At 52.9% G+C, this 25,480-nt stretch overlaps 1 protein-coding gene across 1 annotated transcript in view; it reads right to left on the bottom strand.

The window, feature by feature from the left end:
• The window catches only part of LOC122386411 (single-stranded DNA-binding protein 3-like), a 50,714-nt gene extending 29,986 nt beyond the window's left edge, over positions 1-20,728 (bottom strand). Inside the window, exons 1-4 of the mRNA XM_043375623.1 lie at positions 20,368-20,728; positions 10,395-10,467; positions 5,245-5,306; positions 96-180 (exon numbers count right to left, since the gene is read on the bottom strand). Of these exons, the coding sequence (XP_043231558.1) occupies positions 96-180; positions 5,245-5,306; positions 10,395-10,467; positions 20,368-20,426 (279 nt within the window). The 5' untranslated portion in view covers positions 20,427-20,728. The remainder of the gene's footprint in view (positions 1-95; positions 181-5,244; positions 5,307-10,394; positions 10,468-20,367) is intronic.
• Positions 20,729-25,480: the final 4,752 nt, after the last annotated feature.

Genomic DNA, 25,480 nt, shown 5'->3' with positions numbered 1-25,480 from the left:
GAAGTCTGTCTGCGTCTCTGTGTGTCCCGTGTGTCTGTCTGTGTCCGTTTATGAGTGTGTGTTTGTCTGTCTGTCGGTGTGTATGTCGGACTCACGTAGTCGTGGAACGCCTTGGCTTCGCTCGAGTGGTCGCAGGTTTCCCTCCTCTCTGGCGCCGCGCAGTACAGGTCCCAGAACACGCTGCAACACGGGAGAGGCTGGTCAGAGCCGGCCGAGGTGGCAGGTTCGCACTGCCGAGACACGTGCGGAATCGACACACAGTGCGCGGGACACACGGCACGACACATTCACAGCACACCACGCAAGCTTCCACAATGCATTTGTGCTGGTTTGAAGGGGAAAGGTGTCTAAAACTGCTCGGACTGGGCGACATACGAGGGGCGTTCAAAAAGTTCTCGGCCCGACCATGAAGGAGCAGAGATACGACGTCGACTCATTAGACCAAAAATGTTCATTTAGTCAAATAACCAGCGTTAAGACAAAAATATTTCGCGCAGCGCTTCGCGAGAGGCCCCTGGGTCTCCATAGCCAAGTGGGTTTTGGACGCATCTGGCACGTCCAAGACGGCTGCTTTTGTCTCCTTGCTGTCAGCGAAGTTGCCACTGCTAAGCAATTTCCTGATGTTGGGGAAGAGATGGCAACCTGAGGGTGCAAGGTACGGAGAAAAAAGTGCAGCTGTGACAACTCAAAGCCACGCTCACTGCTTCGCTGATCGTCACCCTGTTCATGTGTGCTGGTGCGTGGTCCTGGATCAGGCGCACACTTTTAGTCAGCTTCCCTAGTCTCTCCTTGATATCTGCTGCTCGCTACTGTTATCGAAGGGAGGTGTAGCATTAATCATTAATTGTGCGCCCCTGTTTTAGAAAGTTAACGAGCAGAGCCCCGCCATCATCCAAAAATGCAACCACTGTCACCTTGCCGTATGACTTTAACACGTCGCACACATTTGGTGGCCTTTACTCAGTGTGCTTCCACTTGTGCAACTCGGTCACGCCCTGAGGGTCAATGCGTGACACCCACAATCCCTCCACGGTAACAAGTATTTCAATGAACTCTTTTGGATCTTTGATATAGGGGCCAAAATTTTCGCGCAACGCCTCCTTTCGAGTTTGCCTTTCCTCTGCAGTCAGCAAACGGGGGATGCATCTTGCAGAGATCTTAAACATATTAATACGCTGTCGAAGAATGGCTTTGAGGAACCTGATAGACAACTCCGCTTCTGCTGCATTGTTTCAGACCAGAACATTTGTCATTTTTCACAAAGAAATGCTTATTTTTCATATTTTCTTAAGTCAATGCTGTTGATGGCTGGCCACTGCGGGGGTGACCATTAATGATCTGTTGACCAAAATTGAACAGAGATGCCCACTTTTTGACGCTACTGTAAGAAAGACAAACCTCAACATGTGTTGGCACTAGCTTTTCGTGAATAACGTTTGGTGCATTTTTCTGCAATACATGAACCAAATCACTGTTCTATTCTGGGCGTCACCCATTCTGACCGGGAATAGCAAACTAGGTTACGATTAATTAGCAGCCTGAGCCAATCACAGGGCAGATTGGTTAATGGCTACGTAAGTGAACATCCCAATAACACATCATTGAACACACCGCGTTGCAGGCCGAAATTCCAACTCCTTCATGGTTGGGCCGAGAACTTTTTGAACGCCCCTCGTATGGTAAGAACAGCACAACACTTGGCACACGTGACTGATACGCCTCCACAACACTTGGCACACGTGACTGATACGCCTCCGCACAGGATGTATCCGTCCCACGTGTGGCCGAGGGGAGTGGTGAGCTCGTGACCCGGAAATGCACGCTATCGGTCTTATCCAGGATGCCGTCACCTCAGCTCCCGCCAGCTGCAGTGGCCCGGAACCCGGTACACCGACACCGGTCAGTCGGCAGGAGCGGATCTATTTTTAGACGCACGACACAATACGGACACACAGCGAAACTGCACACCGGCGCAGTGGTTACACCAACCCCAATGACGAGCATCTTTACACACCATCAGAAGGGCTCTTGGAAGGCTGGCTAACCGGTACACTTCCTGGCGTGGCGTGATCCGTATCTGGACATCCCACCGCCGCCTGTACTCCACAGACAATACAGATTATGTAACTACTGGTAATGTATGCGGCAGCTTACAAACTATCGAATACTGCACCGACCCGCAACTAGTCGGCCTTCCGCCATGAGCGGACGGGTCTGTGAGGTCGCTGACGGTATGAGCCCTCTCGACCGCCCCTATGAGACTGGTCTCAGCCGCCACAGTGGGACTGATCCCAGTCGCCCGGATGGGACTGGTCCCATTGGCCGCGCCATCCGACCGCCGTCGCCGGCCGGCAACTGCAGCGGCGGCGGGTGGCCGCCGAGCGCCACGGAAACCTGTTGCTCAAGGTCTGCATCTTACAGCCGCGGCGGCGGCGGCGGCACTAAATTCCGGCACGGCAGCGGTCACATGGCCGGGCAGCTTAGCGCCACCGCCGCCGCGAGAAAAAAAAAAACGGCACCGCACCGCCGCCACAGCCGCGGAGCAGCTACCGCCACCACCGTGCGGCCAATCGTGTGGCAATACATGGCAGCGCGTGCCGCCGCGTGTCGACGGGTGTCAAACAGTGGCGGCCGGTGTCAACGCCAACCAACGCGTGTCAGCAGGTGTCAAACAGTGTCAGAGAGTGTCAAACAGTGGCAGCGTGCACGGGCGCCCAAAACTACCGCGCACGCTCTGCTGTGCCGCGGGTACTGGCGCTGCTGTGGGGAGTCGTGGTTGGTGTCGCGGTAAGCGGCGCTCGGCGATATGCAGTCTCCGCCGCCGCCGTGTCCCTCGGCGGGTGCGCCCCCCTCGGACCGCCAGCGGACGGGTCCGGTGGGCGGGTACAGCGCCGCTGACGGCCCGGGTGCAGTCCGGGCGGCGACCGGTGCCCCCGCACCCCCACCCGGCCACTCCGGGCGCCGCGCGCAGACCGCCGGCCACCAGCACATACTATTGGATTTCATATATTCCAGCCCCGGATGCGGCCGGCCGTAGGCGGCTCGTCTTCTCCAGGCATATTGGCCTCATCGCGCTCAGAGCACCAATCTTGAAAAAGTGTACAGGTTGATGGTGCTATACCGCAATGCAGCCACCTGACGCCATCTCCTACGAATGCTTCTCGACTCATCCTCATCCCTGGACAAAATATACACTTATAGCATCAAGGTAATACACCAGCGGACATCGTGCCGAATATACTGCTATGGATACTGCCATTGCCCGCTGGCTTCTATCATTGAGCTAGCTCCAGCCGCCTTACAGCATCCTCAGCCACTATGAGCGGCCCATTGCGGGCTCTTCCCGCCGTCACGCCACACTAAGCTCCCTCGGTGGTGACCCAGCCAGTCTGGCCGCTCACCGCTGTGACCACACGGGTGACCGCAGACCGCAGACGGGCCGGCGCGGCGGGGCGGCGCGGCGGCCCGCGCGCCGAGCACAGGTGGCGCCAAAACCACCCGCCGAAAACCGACTCTGCAATCACCACGCCGAGTACCGCACCGTCCGGCCGGCACTCAACGGTGGTCGGAGGGAGGGCGGATCGAGGAATGCAGAACAATGTGTGCAGACTCCGCAGAAGGCAAAGGGAGTTGACCGGAGAGTTAGTGCTAGTACTGGAACTGGGGCATGACAGCTCATTGGACGCTGATTGGTAAACCGGAGTCCAAAAGTGACCTGTCCTGGACACATTTTCGATCAGTATTCTGCACGACGCTCTGAAAGTCTGCTCTCGGTCTGTACGCTGTCCTCTCCTCTCGGACCCGGAGTCCCGGTCCAGCCCCGGTCGGTCCCCTCCGATCTCCACCCACCCAGCCGGCACACCTGGCAGCCCGCTCTGCCGAGTTCTCCAGTGGCGGACCGAGATGCGCTGCGCACGGCGCGTCCCTCCGTCACAGGCCACCGGGCCACCGGCACGCCGCGCGGCTCGGAGAGAGTCCTCAAGGCCGGGCGGCGCTCCACCCACGCGCGCACCGACACACGCACAGCGGCGCAGGTTGCACAACGGTCGGCTGCTGCAGCCTCGTTGGCACAACAAACAGGGGGAGCGAGCACAGTGGCGGCGACAGAGGGCACAGTGCCACTGCCAGAGCGCCGGCAGAGCACACAGAGTAACACCGACAGGGCACAGAGAAACACCGACAGGGCACAGAGAAACACCGACAGGGCACAGAGAAACACCGACAGGGCACAGAGAAACACCGACAGGGCACAGAGAAACACCGACAGGGCACAGAGTAACACCGACACATCACAGAATAACACTGACAGGGCACAGAGTAAAACCGACAGAGCGCAGAGTAAAACCGACAGAGCAGTGTCACCGATAGGGTGCAAACTGTACACAGTGTACAGTGCCACTGCCCCTGTCACAGCCAGAATATACAATAACAACATCAGAGCACAGAGCGTCATCAATACAGCAGTTTGTCACCGATAGAACACAGAGCGTCACCGATTACACACGGAGTCGCTGATGGAGCACAGTGTCCCAGAGACGACAGGGCGGTACCATACCGAAGCAGTTTCTCGGACCGCCGCGCCCTCACCAGAGTCGGACAGACACACATCTCCGCCACGGCCGGACTTACAGCGCCAGCTGCACTATCAGCACAGGCAGCACCAGCACCACCAGCTGAACCACCAGCACGGTCAGCGGCACCAGCACCTGGGTCACCAGCACGGGCACCAGCACCACCGCGGAGAGCGCCGCGGCCACTACCAGTTCGGCGGCCAGCACCACCGCCACCCCCACCACCATCACCGTCAAACCGCCGCCGCCACCGCCAAACCACCGCGCCGCCAAACCATCACCAGCATTACTTCAACGACCGGCGCAGCCACCGGCATCGCTCACAGTAACCACACTTCCACTAACGGGAGGACGTCCCTGCACGCAAGGTCACCGCCGGTATCGGCAAACATTAACCGGCCACGGGTCGCGATATGATGGACTCCTGACCCGTCGGACTCTGTACCACAGTTGCACTATCACCGCCCCCGGCCGATCATATCACAGCTATCAGACCGCCGGCCAAAACACCGGACACGGGTCAAGTGTGCAATCCAGCGCCGCGGTAACGGACCACCGACCCAGTCCCATCACTCAGTCAGCCGGACGGGTGCCATCCAGTCACCACAGACAGGACTGTAGGAACCCGGGCGGCTGCCGGTCCCGCCCCGTCCCGTCCCGGACGGTTACTCACCACCACCAGGAGTGTAAGAACCCGGGCGGCTCGCCCAGTGTGATATTCTTCTCCCACCGGATCTGAAACGAGCAGACACACCCGGGGTCAGCGGGTCGGCTGGTGGGCACGGCACTGGCCGCGCCACGGTGTGGCAGCTGGGCAGGGGGCACCGCGCTGGCCGCGCCACGGTGTGGCAGATGGGCAGAGGGCACGGCACAGGCCGCGCCCATCGGCTCACAGTCACACGGCGGTGCATCAGCAGCCCCGCCACATGTCCAGTGTTTTAGGAGGGAATGAATGCACTGTCATCGTCGCCCATGGCCTCAGAAGAAGATCCGGTTCAACGTCACTAAAAGGAAGGGAGGGAAGTCCGGCCGCACGGAGAGGATACAGCAGAGAACACAGAGGGAACGGCGGCCCACGGCCAGTCGTCAGGTCAGCGCCGACCCCGACGGCAGGCCGGCGGGACCCGCGGCACCGGCGGCGGTCGCACGGGGCAACACCGCTCCACAACACACCAGTCCCAGCGGCCGACCGCTGCGGCCGGGAGGCGGGGGGTGGACGGCAGACGCAATAGGCAATATCACCGGCCGGCCACTGGGCTATCATTGGCACAATCAGATCTCAGCGCAACTGAGGGGATATATTGACAATAACAAAACACAAGGCGAGCGGGTGAAGCGGGGTGAAATACACTGACAAAGAGTTTCTGTTATGTGCTCCCAGTCATTAAAACGAGTGCTCATCTGGAGGACGTCGGTAGCCTAGACCGACCACGCACGCAGTTGATGATACACAGTTGTGATAAATCGCGATACCCACCTTCAAGAACGCAGAAATTAGGTTGGTTGGCGTTAAGAGCAGTAACGGAGCTAGATGCCCATTATTTTAGTACTGAGTAGGCGAAGGGATTGAAGTGCATGACGAGTGTACGGGTGTAGGAGAGAGAGAGAGAGAGAGAGAGAGAGAGAGAGAGAGAGAGAGAGAGAGAGAGAGAGAGAGAGAGAGAGAGAGAGAGAGAGAGAGGACAGAGGAGAGAAGAGAGAAGAGAGAAGAGAGAAGAGGAGGAGAGAGAAGAGAGAGAGTGAGCGAGAATGAGAGCGAGAGAGAGAGAGAGGGAGAGAGAGAGAGAGAGAGAGAGAGAGAGAGAGAGAGAGAGAGAGAGAGAGAGAGAGAGAGAGAGAGAGAGAGAGAGAGAGAGAGAGAGAGAGAGAGAGAGAGAGAGAGAGAGAGAGAGAGAATGAGAGCGAGAGAGAGAGAGAGAAGTGAAAGAGATAGTAGAGGGAGAGGGGGAGAGAGGCCAGGGCGGCACCGATGAGTGGCCGGCGTCCGGTCCGTCAGAAAAACGACCACCGCCATCGCCCGGCCGGCCGGCGGCTCTCGGACCGAAAAACAGGCCGCCGTGCACGGCGCACCGAGCTGGAGCCCCGGCCTGGCCGGCGCCAGTCGGCGCGGTCAGGGAGCTGACCACGGCCGGAGCCGCGGCGTGGGCCTCAGTGGACCTCAGCGGGAGCTGAGAGCCGGGAGCCGCTGGGACTGGATCTCAGAGCGGACCACGGCCGGAGCCGCGGGGTGGGCCTCAGTGGACCTCAGCGGGAGCCGAGAGCCGGGAGTCGCTCAGTCTGGGACCGGGTCTCAGAGCGGACCACGGCCGGAGCCAGGGGTGGGCCTCAGTGGACCTCAGCGGGAGCCGGGAGTCGCTCAGTCTGGGGCCGGGTCTCAGAGCAGACCACGGTCGAAGCCGGAGCCGCTGGGACCGGGTCTCGGAGCGGACCACGACCGGAGCCAGGGGCCCGGGGGCCGTCCAGTCTGAGGGCGGGCCTCAGCGGGAGCCGAACGGCCGCTGTCGCTGGGCAGCTTGGTGGATCCTCTCGCACATTGACAATCGACCGAGAGTAGCTTACGTGAGTGTGGCACATAAACAGCTCAATTCAGATTTCAGAACTCAAACAGTTGTCTCCTCATGGCATCATCAACACGGACGTGACATATTAAAGCCAGATTTATGGTCACGTTAGCTAAGCTATGGGCCCTGCCGTGGGCCGTTTTTGATCGACATTCTTTCGGTTAGTACGGGAGCGTGCAGGGCGATACAATCATAAACATCGCATGGACGAGGGGAGATTACCATAACGAACAAACTTGGGCCGTACGGAAGTTCCCGGCGGCGCCGATCGTACCAGCTTTGCGCGCCGCGCCACAACAGTGGCTGTTCCGGAAGGGCACACTAATCCCGGCGTCTTCCCCGTACGTGCAAGGTCACGCGACTTAGCGCGATAATATCCCTGGCGGCCTCCCGCTGGCTCATACGCGACAGGCCATGCGTGAAAGCCGCAGAGTGCATACCCTCGTAACCGGGCCGGTAACCACAGGTGCTGTCACGGTGCATACCCCAGTAACCGGGCGGGTAACCACAGGTACTGTCACGAAGTATATCCCCGTAACCACAGGTAGGTGCTGTCACGGTATACACAGTCGAGTGAGTCCATCCTCCACTGCATCCTACACACATCCCCTCAGAATGCGGAATACCGACGGTGCTTCAAAGTTTGAAGGCTGCAGGGGACCGGATTTCAAATCGGCAGTCAGGCGGCCGCACATCTACACTATGAGGAGCACGTTCATTACACGTCAGTTGATGACGCAGACGCAGGGTGTCGGCGGGCGGGCGACAGGGGGAAAATATTACGAGTGCAAACACAGCCGCATTATCTCCGTAACAACTATGAACGATTGTCATGTTCCGTTCCCCGCCTACCGCCCGAGCACATGCCGTCCTGTCGCCCCTACGGCCCAGTGTCAGCCCGTGCTGGAACACGCGACACGGTACCCGCATGGCTGACCCATGGTACCCGCACGACTGACCCACGGTACCCGCACGGCTGACCCACGGTACCCCCACCACTGCACTGACCCACGGTACTCGCCCGGCTGACTGGCGCGACTCACCCACGCGCCACGGTACCCCACGGCTGACCGACACGCTACGGTACCCCACGGCTGACCCACCGACGGTAACCACGGCCGACTCACGGTACCCGCGCAGCTGACCCCCTATACCCCGCGGCTGACCTACGGTACATGTACAGCTGACCCGCGCGCCACAGTATCTGTACAGCTGACCCGCGCGCCTCGGTACCCGCGCGATGAGTCTGGGCGGAAGGCGGAACAAGGAAGAGGCCGGGAGCGCCGCCACTAGAGCCCCCGCCACGGCTCAGCACTAGCGCAGGCGGCCGTAAAGTCGGCGCTCGCAGGACGGACCGCCTCGTAACACTGATTACCAGAGGTCACCAGCCGGTCCCAACTCCAGTGTGGATGACAGGCGCAGTCAAATTGACACATTTCGGAAATGGCATATAAAATACTGATTAGTCTGAATGTTTTGTTGACATTTTGGAGGAATCTGTTTCAAAGTACACCGAACGCAACAATCATCGGCGATTTTAAACCTTTCGACGAACCACTGGAAATCGGCAAACGAGAGTGAAAGCCACATAGACTATTACAGTTGCAACGTAACTTAGATGATGCTTAGGCTTAGCGGGCAATTTTTTAATCTGTGAAGGATCTCAGTCATCCCAGAGATCCACAAATACCAAACTGTAATGTTTTACCCGTTGCCGAAGTGTTTTGTACATGTTCAAGCATTAGGCACAATATCACTAATTGGTTGCAGAGCGTTATGGATTAAGCCAAGGCGAATAGTTTGGGTGCACGCTATCCATTACATCTCCGTGCTGTAACCAGTAATTGTCGTCAGTACATTGGGACTAGAGGTGGCAAAAGATGAAAATTTTTGGAACCAGACTCGAACCAGACCCGGCTGGACATTTCTGGAACCAGTCGGACCCGGTCTTAGTTGGAATCGGAACCAGTTGGACCCGGTCCCCAAAAGTCAACTAATACAAACTACTTGTGGACATCATTATTTGCATCATGTACAACAGCCTATTTCCTACTGGGAATACTCATGAGCTACTGTGTCCAAAGAAACATTCACTTCATTCACTTCATATTTTGCAATAATGTGTAGCGTGCAAGATGTAAAGTTTATGGTAGGACCCGGTTGGACCCGTCAAAAAATTTCCAGGAACCGGTCTGGACCCATATGGGTCCAGACTGGTTCCTTGGACCGGGTCCTCGGGTCCACATTTTGCCACCTCTAATTGGGACTGTGCCACAAAAGAATCAGCTGAGTGGTGCTGGATGGCGGGACAGCGAAAAACGCCCGGCCCATACCGTCAACCGCGTATGACGATCCACGCGAGAACAGCACTCTCGGCGGGGTTTGACAACTCGCCGAGTGGCCCGGCAGCGGCGGCGTTCTGTCTAGCCATATGTAACAGCTGCCAATCTGTTCGGATAAGCCGCACGGCGCTCGGACCACTTACTGTAGCCTGGCTTAGCGGAGCGCTTTTTCACCGCCGGCGCACGGGGCCAATTAAACACGATTGACTGTTCATGAGCGTCCGATTCACGATCTAAACCACTTACTGGCGGCCCGGATTAGCGGGGCTTCTATCCGTGTGTCAGATGTAAGCCGATTAGGCAGATACGGGTCGCGGCAGAGGAGGCTGGCCGTGGCTACCTGGCGGCGCCGCCGGCTACAGGTGGTCGGCACACGGCGCTCCCCGCGACCGCGACCACTCAACGGGCAAACGCACCGCTAACTGGGGAAATAATTCACCGACAAGTTTAGCAAATAGCCACATATAATGCAATAAATGTCAATTCAATAGTCGCGTTTCAAGCAGGTGAGTGAGTAGTGCCTCAGTCCTTTGGAAAGCGCCAGTGAAAAATCGAACCAAGTAAGAGTACCTACCTAACTAAATCCAGCATTAAAAGCGCTGCAAATATACATACAGATTACTCGTGCGTAGTGGAAAAAAAAACCGTGACACGTTTCCCGATCGATAGGTAAATGGTGACCTCGGCCAGTTGATATCAACAACCTGGAGCAAAGCACTTTGCTCTTGGGTAAGCAGTTACTTAGATGGTAATGCGATCCGAAGGAATATTTCGGGTGGCATTTAATCCATCGTGGGTCACACAGATACGCACATTGGCGTCGCCAGTCATACCCACTCAGCCAAGGGCACAGGAAGGAAAAAATGGAGACAAGGTGAGCTCAGTCGCCTGACCTGGATATAAAGTGTTTGGACACTTACCTCTGACAAAAATGTCTGTGCAGCCTTTTGCGCGCCGACATGTAACAAGTATTCATAGACGTACAACGCCAACCTGGAACAGACGGAGACACTGGGTTAGAGACATTGGCAGCGACCGGGCTGTCACCGACAGACGTGATAATATACCACGACCGACTACACGCCAATGACAGCCGGGACGCGAAAAACAGCAACGGGGGTTCAACAGTCAACGCACATGGTCGCAGATGACGATGACAAGGAAATGTGCTAAGGACGAAGGGGGTTTCTAGGGTCCCCAATTGGCCCCTGTTGCACGGGGATTACCCCCGCGCATTATCCCGAAGACACCAAACCTGAACATTCGTTGCGATAATTCATCAGGCATACCCATCTCTACATTCACCCAAGGCCCACACGCAGCGCTGGAGTGTTAAGATACAGCTATTCAGAGATTCAGAGCGTTTGGGCTCGTTCCCTAACCACAAAATAAATACAAGTCCCAGAAACGGCTTCTGCAATGGACTACGAAGCATTCCTTTTCCATCCAACGACAGTTAGCCTCCATAGCTCGCGGTAAGATGACGCCAAGACCATAGTGGGACGGCACACCGCGCTTGGTACAGGCGAGTCATGTAGGAGGACATTAGGGGTGTGATCCTTGGATCCGCGTCACCGTGACGCGCGCGTGGCGCTCTGACGCGCGTATGGCGTTATGACGTGCGCGTTGCGTTATGACGCGCGTGTTGCGTCACACACGCACAGCAGCATTAGATGCAAACGCCCCGCCCGGCCTGTCATCCGAGCCTGGGACGGCGACGGCAAATCGCCACCACTCCCCAATTAGTGTACCGATAGGGGAGTGGGGGGTTGCTCTCCCGGAGGTCAGTGAAGGATCGGGCTCTCCGGAGGTCAGTAGGCGCCGCTATCCCGGAGTCCGTACCCCGCTGCTATATCGGGTACCGTTGCCAGAGAGACGAGAGCAGTGGTCACTGGTCAGCCCGGAGACCCCGGACCGGACCAGTCCGCCCGGAGCAGAGCTTATTACCGAAGACGGGGTTCCCGTAATACAAAACCGATATCGACTGCTCACGGAATGGGCATATTAGACGCAGGGAAAGGGGATGTCTTCGGCTCACTCACTAGCGCCCATTAATGCATGGTATTGTCCTGTGAAAACCCAGTTTCTTGGCCAATTAGATGTGCAGCGCAGTGAAGTGTCAAACGTTCTGCCCTGCCAAATGGCGGCAGAGCCCCGTCACGTGACCGTGCCGTCGCCGGTCGCCGATGGACCCGGATATGGCGGACGGCACCTTGTCTCTCCGTGCGCCGCGGTCCGTCCGTGCGCCGGGAGTCGCCAGCTCGAGAGGGGACGGATCGGTCGGATCCGCCGCGGGGCACGGCCGCTGCACGGAGCGCCACTCCAGCGGCCGGTACCGCCACTACCGTGACCAGCAGTACTACTCCACTCCAACAACCAGTGCCACCACAGCTGGGTCGGTGCGACCACTCCAGCAGTCACTGCAGTGGCCGGTACCGCCACTACCGTGACCAACAGTACTACTTCACTCCAGCAGCCAGTGCCACCACAGCTGGGTCGGTAGAGTCACTCCAGCAGTCACTGCAGTGGCCGGTACCGCCACTACAAGGCCAGCCACCAGCAACGAAATAAATAACACCTGTGGCCTCGGACAATACGTAAAACCATCGCTCCCCAAAAGTGTAGCCAAATTAACTTCAAAAACATCCACAAAACGGAAGAGGATAGGTCAATGGAGCATCGAAACTGCGCCTGCCAGCTTTTCCCGTGGTCTAGCCTAATTTGCGAGTCTCATTGGGCCCCGGAGGAGTAGAGTGCGGACAGCCACGTCCAGGGAGGCCGCAGCCGGTCCGACAGCGGACACTGCCGCCTGCTCGGGTTGGCAGCATCCGGAGCGATAGGGACGGCCACCAGGCTGCTCGCTACCATCGGGGTAGGGAGTAGCTCTGTTAGAGGGAGGGAGGGACGGCCCGACTGCGCTGCAATCCGGGCAGGAGGGACAGCGGCGCACGGCCTGCCTGCGCTACCATCGGGGCAGGGAGCGGCTCTGTTAGAGAGAGGGACCGCGGCGCCCGGCCGGACTGCTGTCACTGGTCGGCCCGTGCACCGCCCCCGCCCGGCTCCTGCCCGACACGGGACGAGGTCTCTGCTGCAGACTGCCGCCGCTGCCGGACACGGGCCCAGGTCTCTGCTGCAGACTGCCGCCGCTGCCGGACTCGGGCCCAGGTCTCTGCTGCAGACGGCCGCCGCGAACGGTCGGCGGCCCGCAGGAATGCGGCCGGACGCCGCACGCAGGCCGGCCGGTGCAGTGGAGCGGCGCACGGCCGCCGGCCGACGCCGTTTAACGGTGAGCAGCCGGATGTCGAATCGCCGCCGGCCACACGAGCCAAACCTCGGCGCAGACCTCGAATGGACCCGTCACACAGGCCGGCTCAGGCGTCACAGCGGGGGTGACGAGACGGTGACGTCGCCAACAGTGACGTCACGCGTGTCGGGGTGCGTGCGAGACGACCGTTACCCACGGCAGCGACCGCAGCGCGGCGGCGCCGCCCAGTCTGGCGCTCATCGAGTCGTCTCCGTCACCGTCGATCTCTGTGGTTCACCCACTTAGCGTCGGCAGCACCCAGCGAGGCGCGGCTACCCGCGGCTACCCTTGTGGTCGGGCTCAGGTCCCATCTCAGCTGGGGTGCCCGGAGTCCGGGAGGAGCGACCACAACAGCCGGCAGAGCTCCAGCTGATCTGGCACAAGTGCGCTGGCCGTGACGGGCGGTTCAGAGAGCCGCTCCAGCGCCGGCCGAGGGAGCGGCTCCCGGGAGGGCCACCTCCGGCGGCGACACCTCCCACAGGCGCACCGGCGCCAGTCGGGAACACGCCGCCGCGCCGGAGCCGCTCCGTCCACACCGCAGCGTACCGACCCCGGCCCCGGCCCAGGTCAGCCCCGTCAGCAGAGCGGTGTGCCACCCCGCCCGATCTCCCGCCCGGACAGGTAGCAGCCCCCCCCCCTCTGCCAGTCTCCTGGATGCGCCTCTGGCGCCGCGTGCAGCCGGTGCAGGCGCGCACACGTGCAGGGAGGGCCACCACGGCGACCTCCCGGCTCGGTGGCACACATCGCCGCCCGCCCGGCTCACCGGGACCACAGAGCCCGTCCGCCCCGTACACGGCACAGAGCACGACAGTGGGCGCCGGGCGAGGCGGCGCCGCCAACGGACCGGGAGAGGGCAGAGAGCACAGAGACAGCGCCGAGGGCGGGCTAGGGCGGCGCTGGCGGGTGGCCGTGCGGTTGTGATCGCACACTCCACAGTCTTAGAATACGCCATGAGATCCATCTTCTCATATAGCCAGCGGTGAACGCACAACGCTACGTGAAACTTGTTCCAGAAAATACCTAGCTGGAGAATGGCTGGAACATAGCTTGAACTCGTCTAAAAAAGTAAATGCTAAACCCGATCAAATGACCGAATGATCGCTTTGAAACTTTCAGTGAGCGATTAAGGTGACAGGATGTTTAAAGACTTAAGATGTAGAAATGGTTTTGAAATTGGTATTGAGTAGGATTAGATTGGAATTAATCCCTACTTAGGGTCACATTATAACCACATGTTGTTCGAAGTAGATAAACATGAATCGTGTTTTTCTATTAACACAATAAATCGTTTGACACGTTTCGACAAGAGGATAGTAGAAATGACGACCTTAAAACGTTGTATCCAAACTGGATGTCGAAGTGTTTCCGCCGAAACGTCAACCTGCCGTGACCTCAGAGGTCAGCAGGTGACCATTGACCAGGAGGGAAAGCACAGCGGTGCCGCCAGATTCATCATGACGACGAACCTGGTGGGTTTACCGCGCTCCTACGAGTCTGATAATCTGACCAGTATGGAGGTGACGAATGGTGCCAAAAAGTGACCACCGTACGGCGAGCTGGGCCGCGGATCCCAGAGATAAATTGCTCGGCAACTGATTAACCACAGGTCACGAGTGGCTCCAATTTGGTTCGAAATGCGTCCAGACCCTCAGGAGGTCACGGAGAGGATTCATTCACCCCTCACCATCGGTCAGGAAGGCCGCATGATAGGGTCAGCTAAGCGTAGGTAATCCTCCATTCCTGGGCTAAGGGGATGGCCGTATCGAAAGTACCTACTACAAAGCCAGTAGGTAAGGGCGCAATTCGTGAAAAACGCTTGTTCATTTGATGGTTTATGAAATGCTCAATTCAAAGTCATCTGCTCTAAGGTCTGTTCGCGAACAGTTGAACGTCATGAACGTCATGAACAAGGCATCATTGCTTACATCTTTCGCACTTAAATTATTATACATCCACATACCTACATGGTGTCATGACTGTTCGGGATGTGGAAAATGCACTTATCCCATCTCAAAGGCATGGAATCGTGATTTTAAAAGTTCCTGCAAGGTTCGAGCATGACTTCTACAATTTGGACCCAGCATGACGTCATATAAGACGTCACTCAGAGTCAGACCCTCAGGTTTCTTGGTGAAATCGGCATTTTCGTCATCAACTTTCGATCAATTTGATCAAGCCAGTCGCGAACGCCACGAACTGACTAAAAAAGACCTACTAAATCGAATGATGTGGCATACACTATGCAGAATGACTTCCGTAAACTAGCCTTGTGACATGAGTAACTTTGACCTGACTCAGGCACGTAGCCAGCATTTTTTTTCTCAGGGAGGGGCCACAGGTCGCGGCCTAGGGTCGTACCCCCTCAGAAAAAGGAAAACTCCTGGGATTTGGCCCCCTATTTTCGGTGGCGTGGTGCAGTTATTTTTGTTTATTTCTATTTTTTATTCAATTTTGCTTTATTTTTGGCCTTCAGGGGGGGGGGCACGGCCCCCGTGCCCCCCCCCCCCCTTTGGCTACGTCCCTGACCTGACTTTGACCTAATGTCAACACCCAGAAGTTGACATCACCCAAGCAAAAAGTATATATTTTGACGCGCCTAACCAGGATGAGCACGATGGTACCAAAATCCTGACTTTGCGACCAGTTTCCTTTGATTTATTTGCTTAAAACCCGAGGCTATGTAAACCAAGTAGAACGCTCCCGACGAAAAAGTGGCGTAAAAAATTAATTTAGCAACCGTGATTCTCGGAACCAAACAAACTCGGGTTGCCGTAGTAATGGGGCAAATATAGCACGAGTAGGGGAGAGTGGGGTAAGATGCCCAGGGTGGGAAAGACGCCCCACCCCCTCTAGCGGCGAAACAAAGAATCGGACCTGGAAATTAATGTTCTTAGCGTAAAGCAGAAGCCTGCCTTGTTAACTGCACAAAAATTTGCGAAGCTCAGTTGGGCAACGGCTGGCTGATGATTGCATGTTTTTTATTTGGTGCTTTCAAAAAATATTTTGGTGTCAAAACATTGTAAATATCAAAGAAGGTAAATAATTTTTGCGTCCCTTGCTATAGTCGTGATACATTACCATGCGTGTACTGTGTCCCAAACAGTTTGTTTCAGGGTGTAGTTTTATGGCTAACAAATTGTATTGATTTAATGTTACTTCGGTACCTTGGGGTAAGATGCCCCCTGTCCTGATGGGGAAAGACGCTCCCTAAATCCGTAGGCTGTCCTTCAAACAGCCCGTCAAATCATTCATTACATAGGTACTTGTGATGTAGACAAAAGCCGATCTGGGACTATTAGTCCAGTACGGTCGGGTGCTCCCCATGCCGGTCTCTCGGCCCACATAGCGACTTTTTGGGCGGCATCTGACTCTGAGAGCCCTCACGACGGCCTCTGTGGGCCCCATTATTGGCTCCAGGGCCCCTCACGACATCCTTTGAGGGCTCCCACGTTGGCCCCACGGGCCGCGCTGGCATCGGAGGTCCCCACGATGGGCTCGAGGGCCCTCAAGCATCATGAAGACCTATAAGAGCCCCACAGTGGTCTCCGAACGCCACCACGGAGGCTTGTTTGGCCGCGCTGGACTATGATGGCCCTAACGATGACCTCTGAAGCCCCTTACGACTACTTTTGAGGGCCCTTATGATGACGTTTGGTGTCTACTGCAGGCTCGAAGGGCCTACTGATTCGTTCAGGCGATTCACGTGCCCATTTATGTCACTTATAGTGCAGGGGGCATCTTTCCCAACGTCAGGGGGCGTCTTTCCCACCCCGTGGGGTAAGATGCCCCCTTTCACTTCTTCAGGAAAATGCTCAATGACAAAAAAAGTTATAACATTTCAGGCACGAAAGTGTGATATTTTTGGAGAAAAATGATGTCGGCTTCCGTTGAAACTCCAAGTTTTTGATTTCCCATCGTCATTTTCGAATAATATATGACATAGCAAAACCCTGGGCATCTTTCCCCACTCTCCCCTACTCGCCTGAACACTTGATTTTCAACGAGTTACTTAAAAAAAAGGAAATATATTTATTGGATCAGTAGGAGACTAAACTGCAATTTTCAGAAATAACTCAAGTTTGTATCTGATTAGCCTAAATAGTATCAAAATTAAGTCCTACAGTGATCCACCCATGCTGCTATAAGATACCTCGAATGCTCTGGCCCCTAAAATCGTCACTGAGCTATCAGCCAATGAGCGTCGAGTATTGTCTTACGCTAATTGGTCGAATTACTGTATGTGGTGTTTAGAATACCAACGGTGATGGCATTGCTAGCGCCACTTTTCGTCATCTTGAAAGGCCAGAGTGCACCCACCCCTTCTTAAAACTAAAGCCCTTCCTTCGAACACTTGACCTGACCTCAGCACTCACCAGTTGACCCAAGATCTTAAAATTGGTTACCAGTCATTGTGCCTGCCGTCTGGTAACATAGCAGGTCTGCTCCTTTTCCTCAAGACTCTAGTTCAAGTAGGGGCAAAACGGCTATGAATGGGTCTCTTTCGCCCCTTCCATAACATGTTTGCGAACAGTTCATAAACGTTCACGAGCTGTCGCTGTTTGTTTACGAAAATTCGGCCGATAACGTCATTTGTTCGTATACCTACACGTCTGTTCGCGAAAAGCTTGTTTCTTTGTTTGTTGATTTGGAAAATAAAACATGATTTGGAAAATAAAACAAACACTGCAGTCCCTGAATAATAGGGTCGGACATACGGTGTGAGCTCTATGAGCCTAATGTTCACTGCCGCTGAGCCATCAGTTTACAGCTTATCCATGCTCTTATCACTCCATCTAGGTCAAATCACTGACTTAACTTACTAACAAATACCTGGATGAGCAAATCCTGGGAATAAAACACGATTGAAGAAGTTCTACCAGCAGGCAGCAGCTCAACAATGGGTCCTTCAAAGCACAAGCATACCACAAAGTGGACATTACCTAATTGTGCTGAAAACCATTAGGGTTCAAAAGCCTGATTACACTTACCTACATGGGAATATCGTTATTGGGTATTATCATAAACGGGTACTCAGCTCCATCAACAGAAGTTGATCCATCAACAGAAGTTGATAGAGCTTTGAGCTTTTGTCCTTTTCAGGACAAGATCATAAGCACTAAGCAGCATTATCGTGCATCTCAGGATGCAAACATGCATTTATTCAAAATGCATTTATAATTTGAAGGAGTATCAAAAATTATTTATCTGTCACCGTAACAAGAATTAAGTGTTCATCTTCTGCACGCTTGCGACAATGTGCTCATACTGTATGTGTGTTTTTTTCCGAACATTGGAAAAGCAAAAGGCTTTACTCCGATGAGACACACAATCCAGTAAATGTCAAACTGCACGAATTAGGAGACAGCCAATGTAATGTAGGACTGGCTCGTCTCTTGTGTTTGGGGTTCTCTCATTCCTCATTTGTCTTCCTTCTTGCTATCCTGAAGCCCAAGACAGGATGGAACCCAACGAGGTAAGAATATGAGGTAAGAATACTTGTGAAAATCACAACCAACAAACTAAAGAAGATAAGGTACTGACTACTGAGCTGCACCTGCTGTCCTGCTACACATCTATCAGCTGGCATGCCAGCATGACAGCCAGTGAGTGCAAGGGGTCTGAGGTCTGAGGCATAGTGGGCACAAACATAAGTACAGCAGGACGAGGCGGCGAAAGGTGAAAATTTTGGGAACCAGACTCGAACCAGACCCGAATGGATATTTCTGGAATCAGTCGGACCCGGTCTAAGTTGGAATTGGAACCAGTTGGACCCGTTCCTCTAAAGCCAATTTATACAAACTATTGGTGGGTATCATTAGGTGCATCATGTAAAACAGCCTTTTCAGTTTTCCCACTGGGAATATTCATGAGCTAGTGTGTAGAGAATCATACATGAGTTAATGTTTTCTTTTCATTAACTTCATATTTTGCAATCATTTGTAGTGTGCAATATGTATGGCTTATGCCTTATGGTTGGATCCGGTTGGACCCATCAGAAAATTTACAGGAACCGGTCTGGACCCATATGGGTCCAGACTGGTTCTTGGACCGGGTCCTCGGGTCCACATTTTGCCACCTCTGCAGGAGCCCCATAACATACCACATTATCTAACGAACAGACACCTGGGAGAAACCAAACAGCCTCAATCAGAAAAAAAATATTACAGCACTCCATTGAAGATTCTATTGAAAAGCAGACTCCTGCCAACTGAAATGCTAGTAATAAGTGGGCTTTTTTAGACGCTACATCTTGTCCTACATCTGCTTTGTGTACTGGAACTAAAACCCAGTAGTCTATGCAGATTGCAGATGTCTGTAAAATTGCTGCATTGGATTGTCACTGTGATGCAGAAGGCAGGTGTGCAACAGACCTGCATGAAGACAGGCTGAGGAATCAATAGGTCTCTTCAGACTAGCTGCAGACTAAGAACTTTGATCATTCCCTCATACAAGTAGACATCAGCAGGCAGCAGCACCCTGCCAGGTATTTATCAGCAGCCTGGTTTGTTCAAGCAATGCCAAATTGGAAAAAAAAAATCCTGCAATCCATAAAAATGAAGTGTATATGCACCAGCCCTGCCTTAGTGAACTTGAGTAGGTACTCTTGATATTAAAAGGTATTCATCCCTATTTAGTACTTGTAGAGCACTTAAAGAGTTATGTTGATGTTGGAAGTGGATCTAAACCAACAATACAGGAAAAGGAAAAAGGAAGGAAGAAAGGATTAGTTTACATATTTTGGTGAGACAGTACATAAATACAAAGAATGAACAACTGCAAAGTGCAAAGTCACAAAAAGACATCATAATTCTGGTAAGCTATACATACATATGTATGTATATGTATATCAGTATCAGTGTGCATGGTCATTGGCATATGTTCTAATACTTTTTCTTATAGGCTGCGGAAGACATTAAAAACATTGTTTAATGAGATTCAATTGGTTTTGAATAAAAAATTAACTAAATTTATTGCTTCACATTCACAGTGATATAATTTGAAGTGAATTGTTAAAACAGTTCATAATTCTGAATAAATCATCAATCAATACATTTCACATTGTCATCAATACATTAAAGCTTAAGATGTTAGCACTAAGTCAAAAATAAAGGCACCTACCTAAGCTTAGAATAAGATTGAGTAAGTACAATCCATCAGTCTACATTTGTTTGATATACATAAGTTCAAATGCAATTGATCAAACGTGAACCGCTCCAAAAAGCATTAGACAAGTGACAGTTTGGAAATGATTACAATGCATGTAAAGACCCTCAAATGTAACCGAGTTGCAATAAAAAAATCATGAATAATGACACAAATCACATGGTAGGCAACAAGCTGTCCTGATCTCCTGGGATGGGATTTAGTTCTGCCATGGTGTCATCAGATCTGTGTGGAAATTTGCCTTTTAAAGAAAATGCATAATTATATATCTGGCAGTGTTCTGATTATTCAAACAAGCAGCGAAAAAACAGCGATTTTGTAGGGCACTACAGAAAGCTACCGTACCCAAACGCGGCAAAATATTGCGCACAGGTTTATCGAAAAGCCGCGGCCGGGGCTGAAGCAATAAAAAACTGCGTTTATACTCACTTTTCTCTGCTTGTGCATCGGAAGGGACGGCTGAACCCTTCCCTTTGGCGTACATCTCCACTCCTTTCCACGGTTGCGGAGAACCAAATCACTTATCACGGACAGCGGCCGCCGCCGCTTCCTAACAACAAATGCACTATCGACGAACAAGCACTAGAGCTGTGTCACAGCCGCTCACTGTCCAATAAAAGCAGCCCAAACAGCGCCCAATGATTGATAAATACCATCTGAAGTAGCTTTAGCCTGAACCAACCGGCCCACTCAGCCTGCACAACCTGATTCTCACATACTACAGAATATTCCGCATGATCTCTAATGGCGGATTATTGATTTTTGTTTTTCCGGGGCGGCAGTGAATGCAATCAGCTGTTCATGAAACTTTCACAGCACTAGGAATATTTCAACAAGTTTGTTTTCCTTGAACAAAAATTTTGGAAGCGAGTGATTGAGCAAGGAGGCTAATAAAAATAAATTGAAATACAATGAGCAGTAAAGTGAGAAAACAAGCGAGAGAATATTGTTAGCATGAAATAGTGCTGAACCAAAAAAATATATCGATGACAACTTTATAAGCGTTTATCGACGTAGGCTGCGAGCAGAGGCGGATCCAGCTCAGAGTTTTTTGGGGGGTCAAAGCATAACAATTTATCGATTCTTTCCATACCTCGTCCATAGGCGTAATGTTAAAATTATGCCGTTGGGAGGGGCAAATGCCCATTTTGCGCCCCCCCCCCTGGATCCGCCACTGGCTGCGAGTCGCCGTTCCGTGCTTCTATCCTCAGGATACTGAAATCCTTCTCCTCCACGCCGCAACCTCCTCCGGACTGGACAGGCAGCTTATCTCATGCGGGCTGCTCCCTTGGAGCGGCACTGCTGCCACTCCCGAGGGAGCGCACGCACCCCGTAGCCCGTAGCCGGGTGCAGTGCGTAGGTATCCTACGGGCTAGTCGGCCTGTCTTTCGGGACGGGCTCAGCCCCGGTGACTCACGGGTGCCTGCCCAGACCAGGTCTCCCCCTAATTCCTATCATCCTTCCGGCTCTGAAATGGTCTCGTCAGACCGAAAGGGCCTAACCCAACAAAAATAGGCTGCGAGTGGGCTGCAAGATCTAGCGCAGAACTGATGCAGACTAGAGGCAGGGGTCTATATTGAGACTCTGGGCAGGGGGCATAAAGCTCATTTTGCATCCTTGGGCGGGGGTCTCATATAGGCAAATATTTGATCTTGAGCGAAGAAAGTAATCGTCGATATACGGTCTTGGGGTTGGGTAAATGAACTTGAGAGGCTTAGTAGGTATAGGTTACATGAACCAAGATACCTATAATAAACATGAACCGTGAAACATGACAAACATGACATGAACCTCCTGTGCAGAGATGGGTGTGGACATGGTGCGGAGAAAGATTGCTCCGCTTCTCCATTATTCCGCTACCTACGGATCTACCTTCATAACTTAGGTACTTTATCCATGCGACCCGCTATATAGCCGACTAGAATGCATTTCCATGGTGTGTCGTTTCGGGAACTAGCGAATGAAGTTTAGTACCGCCGTTCACCAGTGGATGGCGCTAGCTGGTAGTTTCGGCGAAAACTCCGTCTGAGATGTTTGAAGGCTTCCCTTAATCCCTTGTTCAAACATGGACCCCGTCAGCCCCGCAGAGGTATTTGTCCAGTGTACACCGCACCTGAGGACGGGTCAGCTGAGGGAGGGGAGTCACTATTGTGGCCTGAGGAATGCCGCGCCGGTCGGGGGACGGAGTCGGGAGAAGGGGGAGGGAGGCAGCGCCGTTCTTGCGGTGACGGGCTGGCTTGTCGCCTCAGCCTGGCTGGCTACGCTCAGTCGGCGAGGCGCTGCGCATGACCCGGGAGCAGCTGAGAGTCCATATAGACAATTGGCTCGTTTGTAAGCACGAACACTTGGAATGTTGCTGGTGCAGAATTTTAGCATAGGGACGATGTTTTTTTTTGTGCCAAATTTTGTGTAGGTAGGTACATGTAGGGAATTTGTAGAAATTTATTGTGACAAAGTTTCCAAAAAATCGGTCCAATTTTTTAAGATATCGAGGTTTTAGTGACGTCATGATTTGAGTTTTCGACAAAAAACGACACATGTTAAAAAAAAAATCATGGGTATAAAATCACAGAATAGACATACAGACATGCCGTAAACATCATTGGACTGCCAATACCTACCATGAACAATGAAATTGCCATCTGCCATCTTCGATTTTTGATTACGGAGCGAGCGAAGCGAGCGTAGTCTTTCCTTAGATTAACGGAAATTTCTGAGTATGAGCGGCCGGCCGGCCGGCCGGCCGTGGTCACGCTTTTGCGAGGCTTATATCTCAGCAACCACTTGACCGATTTACATGCGGTAATTTTTGTAGGGTAGCTTCATTCCTTCTACCAAGTATTGCACTATTCCCGATGCATGTGGGTGACCCCTTATGCACGTGCCACATGCAAAACGAAGAGGTGTCACTTTTGTAATTGTTGCAATATCTCGGTAACTACTTGGCCGATTGCGCTGAAAGTTGGCATGTAGGTAGGCACCCACTAGGCAATGCACATCCATGTGCCAGAATTGGGGTGCTGCTGCACGTGCGCACGTGCAGGGGTCGTTTCCAGATCTCGAGAACGGCTCGACCGATTGCGCTCAAATTTGGTACACAGATAGGGACCGGTTAGTAGGGTGCCGTGCACAAGTCAGTTGGGACCCATTTTGCACGTGCGCACGTGCAGGGTGCCGCTTCCAGATCTCGAGAACGGCTGGGCCGATTGTGCTCAAATTTGGCACATCGCTAGAGACCGGTTAGTAGGGTGCCGTGCACAAGTCAGCTGGAGGTACCCCCTCGAAATTTCGCACGTGCAAGGGTCATCCTCTCGCTCACTCCGTTAGTCGCCCCAAAAGGCGTTATACTGGTTCTACGGTTTCCAAAATCTTGAATGGAATCTTGGCAATGTCTTGTGACTACTTCACGACCATGATGCATGCATTTCATAACCCACACCCCGCTGGGGGTCCTGGAATTAGGTACACGCCCTGCTGGTGGGCGGGGGAGTTTGAACACCCTCCTTTTAGCTCGGCTCCTGGGCCATGTAGCGATACGGGGAAAGCGACGTTCGAAAAAAGCGTAAGGAATAATGGCGAAATTTGTACTTAGGTCACTTTTTCGGTCAGGTCAAAGGTCAGGTCACCAGAGGTGTTTTGGGCCCATGCTACTGAAAGCCCAATTTCATGTGTTTGATCTGACCTTGACCCGACCTGTGACCTTGAACTTGAATTCAACTTTCAGGTGCTCATCGTAAGTGTCTCGTCGCGTTCTTTCGTTTGCCTCATCGTCCGTTTTGCTGCGTCTATTGGTTCTTGAGTCGGGTAGCTCAATTGGTTCCCGAGTTATGCGCCGCTTTTTGAAGAAAAAATGTTGAAATAGGCAAAATTTGACCTTTGGCGACTTGACCTTTCACCTGACTTAAAAAACGATGAACCATTTTCTTCATTATTTTTGACGCTGCTTTGAATGCCACTTACCGCGTGTCACCACGTGGCCCAGGAGCCGAGTTAGACGTGTGAAAACGCCCCCTCCCCTTCAGCACGACACGGAATATACATTCTTGGACGATACCGCGAAAACGAAATATTTCTATCGAGAGTTTTCAAAGGATTTCATGCACGAGGCCTTGGCCGAGTGCATGAAATTCTTTGAAAACTCGAGATAGAAATATTTCGTCCAAGATTACTAGAACATACAAGATAGAACAAGATTACTAGATTTCGTCATGGTAGAGTCCTAAAACTTATACGGCCTTGGAGTCCTAGATACCTATTATTTCCTGTATGTTTCTTAATATCGTTCGCTATTTGCTTAAAAAAGGCCGAAATATGCATAAATAAAATACAGTAACATTAACTACACGTTAAATACTGAAATACTGGCAGTTCTAATTACTTAACAGTTCAGCAAAGCTTACAAATTTTCTTTAAAACAGAAGCCCTCGGTGAAATCAAGCTATCCAAGAAAACCATCCAAGAAAACGTCTCGCGCAAAGTTTCTTGGATGGCTGGATTGCATTGCAAGACTGCATCAAACATACAGGAAAACTATAACCATCAGCACGGCGCGGGTTAACTTGACAGTTGAGCTTATCCGCCCCCTTCTAGCCAAACGCTCATCCACTATTTTAGCCTGCGTCAGGGGAGCTGAGGACGTCGAGACCCCGGACCTGGTGGCTGCCCTGGCCCCTGAGGCAGATTGATGCCGAGTTGCATGCTATCGAGGACATCAACGATGTACCTACCCGGTCAATTTTATTTCGCCGTCGACCTGAATATCATATGGATGGTGTTGGTCTGGCAGGGGGTTTTGAGTGACTTTCTCTGTGGCCATACTGTACTGTTCGCCCGAGAGCTACAGTGGCGTCACAGAGGGCAACATTTTTATCATTAGGTACCCCTTCCTACACAGTATTCATTTTATTACATGGCCGGTGATGGCCCACCCCAACACGCTGATAAATATCGTTAAATATGTCGACGATCAGAAGAAAAATGACAAAAGATTCAGACGCGCGGATTCCTATTGGCAGTTGTCGTAGACTAACAAAAATATGTAATCCCTCAGAATGAATAATATATTGATGAGAAACCGTCAAGTGCCCCAAGGTACGGTTCCGTTTTTTGGTGAATAACTTATCAAAAACCGGCCGCAGAGTCGCGATTTTGGCAGCATCGTGTTCGCGCTCGCTCAGGCGCGTCGAATGGTATACTTTTTGTTTCGGTGAGGTCAACTTAAGGTGTTGACCTCAGGTCACGGTCAGGTCAGCGCCCCCAGGTCACGACATTGGTCGAAGTAGGTCATATCGCATATCATTCGATTCGGCAGGTTTTCCTGAGTCCATTTGTTGCTTTCCCGACTCGCTAGCTCAAATTGATCGGGACTTATTGACGAAAAACTAATATGACCCTAATGACGTCATAAATGACGTCGCGCAAGGCAACATTGCAAAACTGACGCATGTTACCGTGCAAGGAGTGCATCAAAGCACGATTCTGTGCTTGAGATAGTTGGAGATCGTTCCCGGCGCCAGAATAGCAGTTTTCATTTTTCCC

This window comes from Amphibalanus amphitrite, unplaced genomic scaffold (genome assembly GCF_019059575.1).
Source record: "Amphibalanus amphitrite isolate SeventyFive unplaced genomic scaffold, NRLGWU_Aamphi_draft 000001F_arrow, whole genome shotgun sequence".
Taxonomy (NCBI): domain Eukaryota; kingdom Metazoa; phylum Arthropoda; class Thecostraca; order Balanomorpha; family Balanidae; genus Amphibalanus; species Amphibalanus amphitrite.
This window is presented reverse-complemented; position numbering and strand designations above follow the sequence as displayed.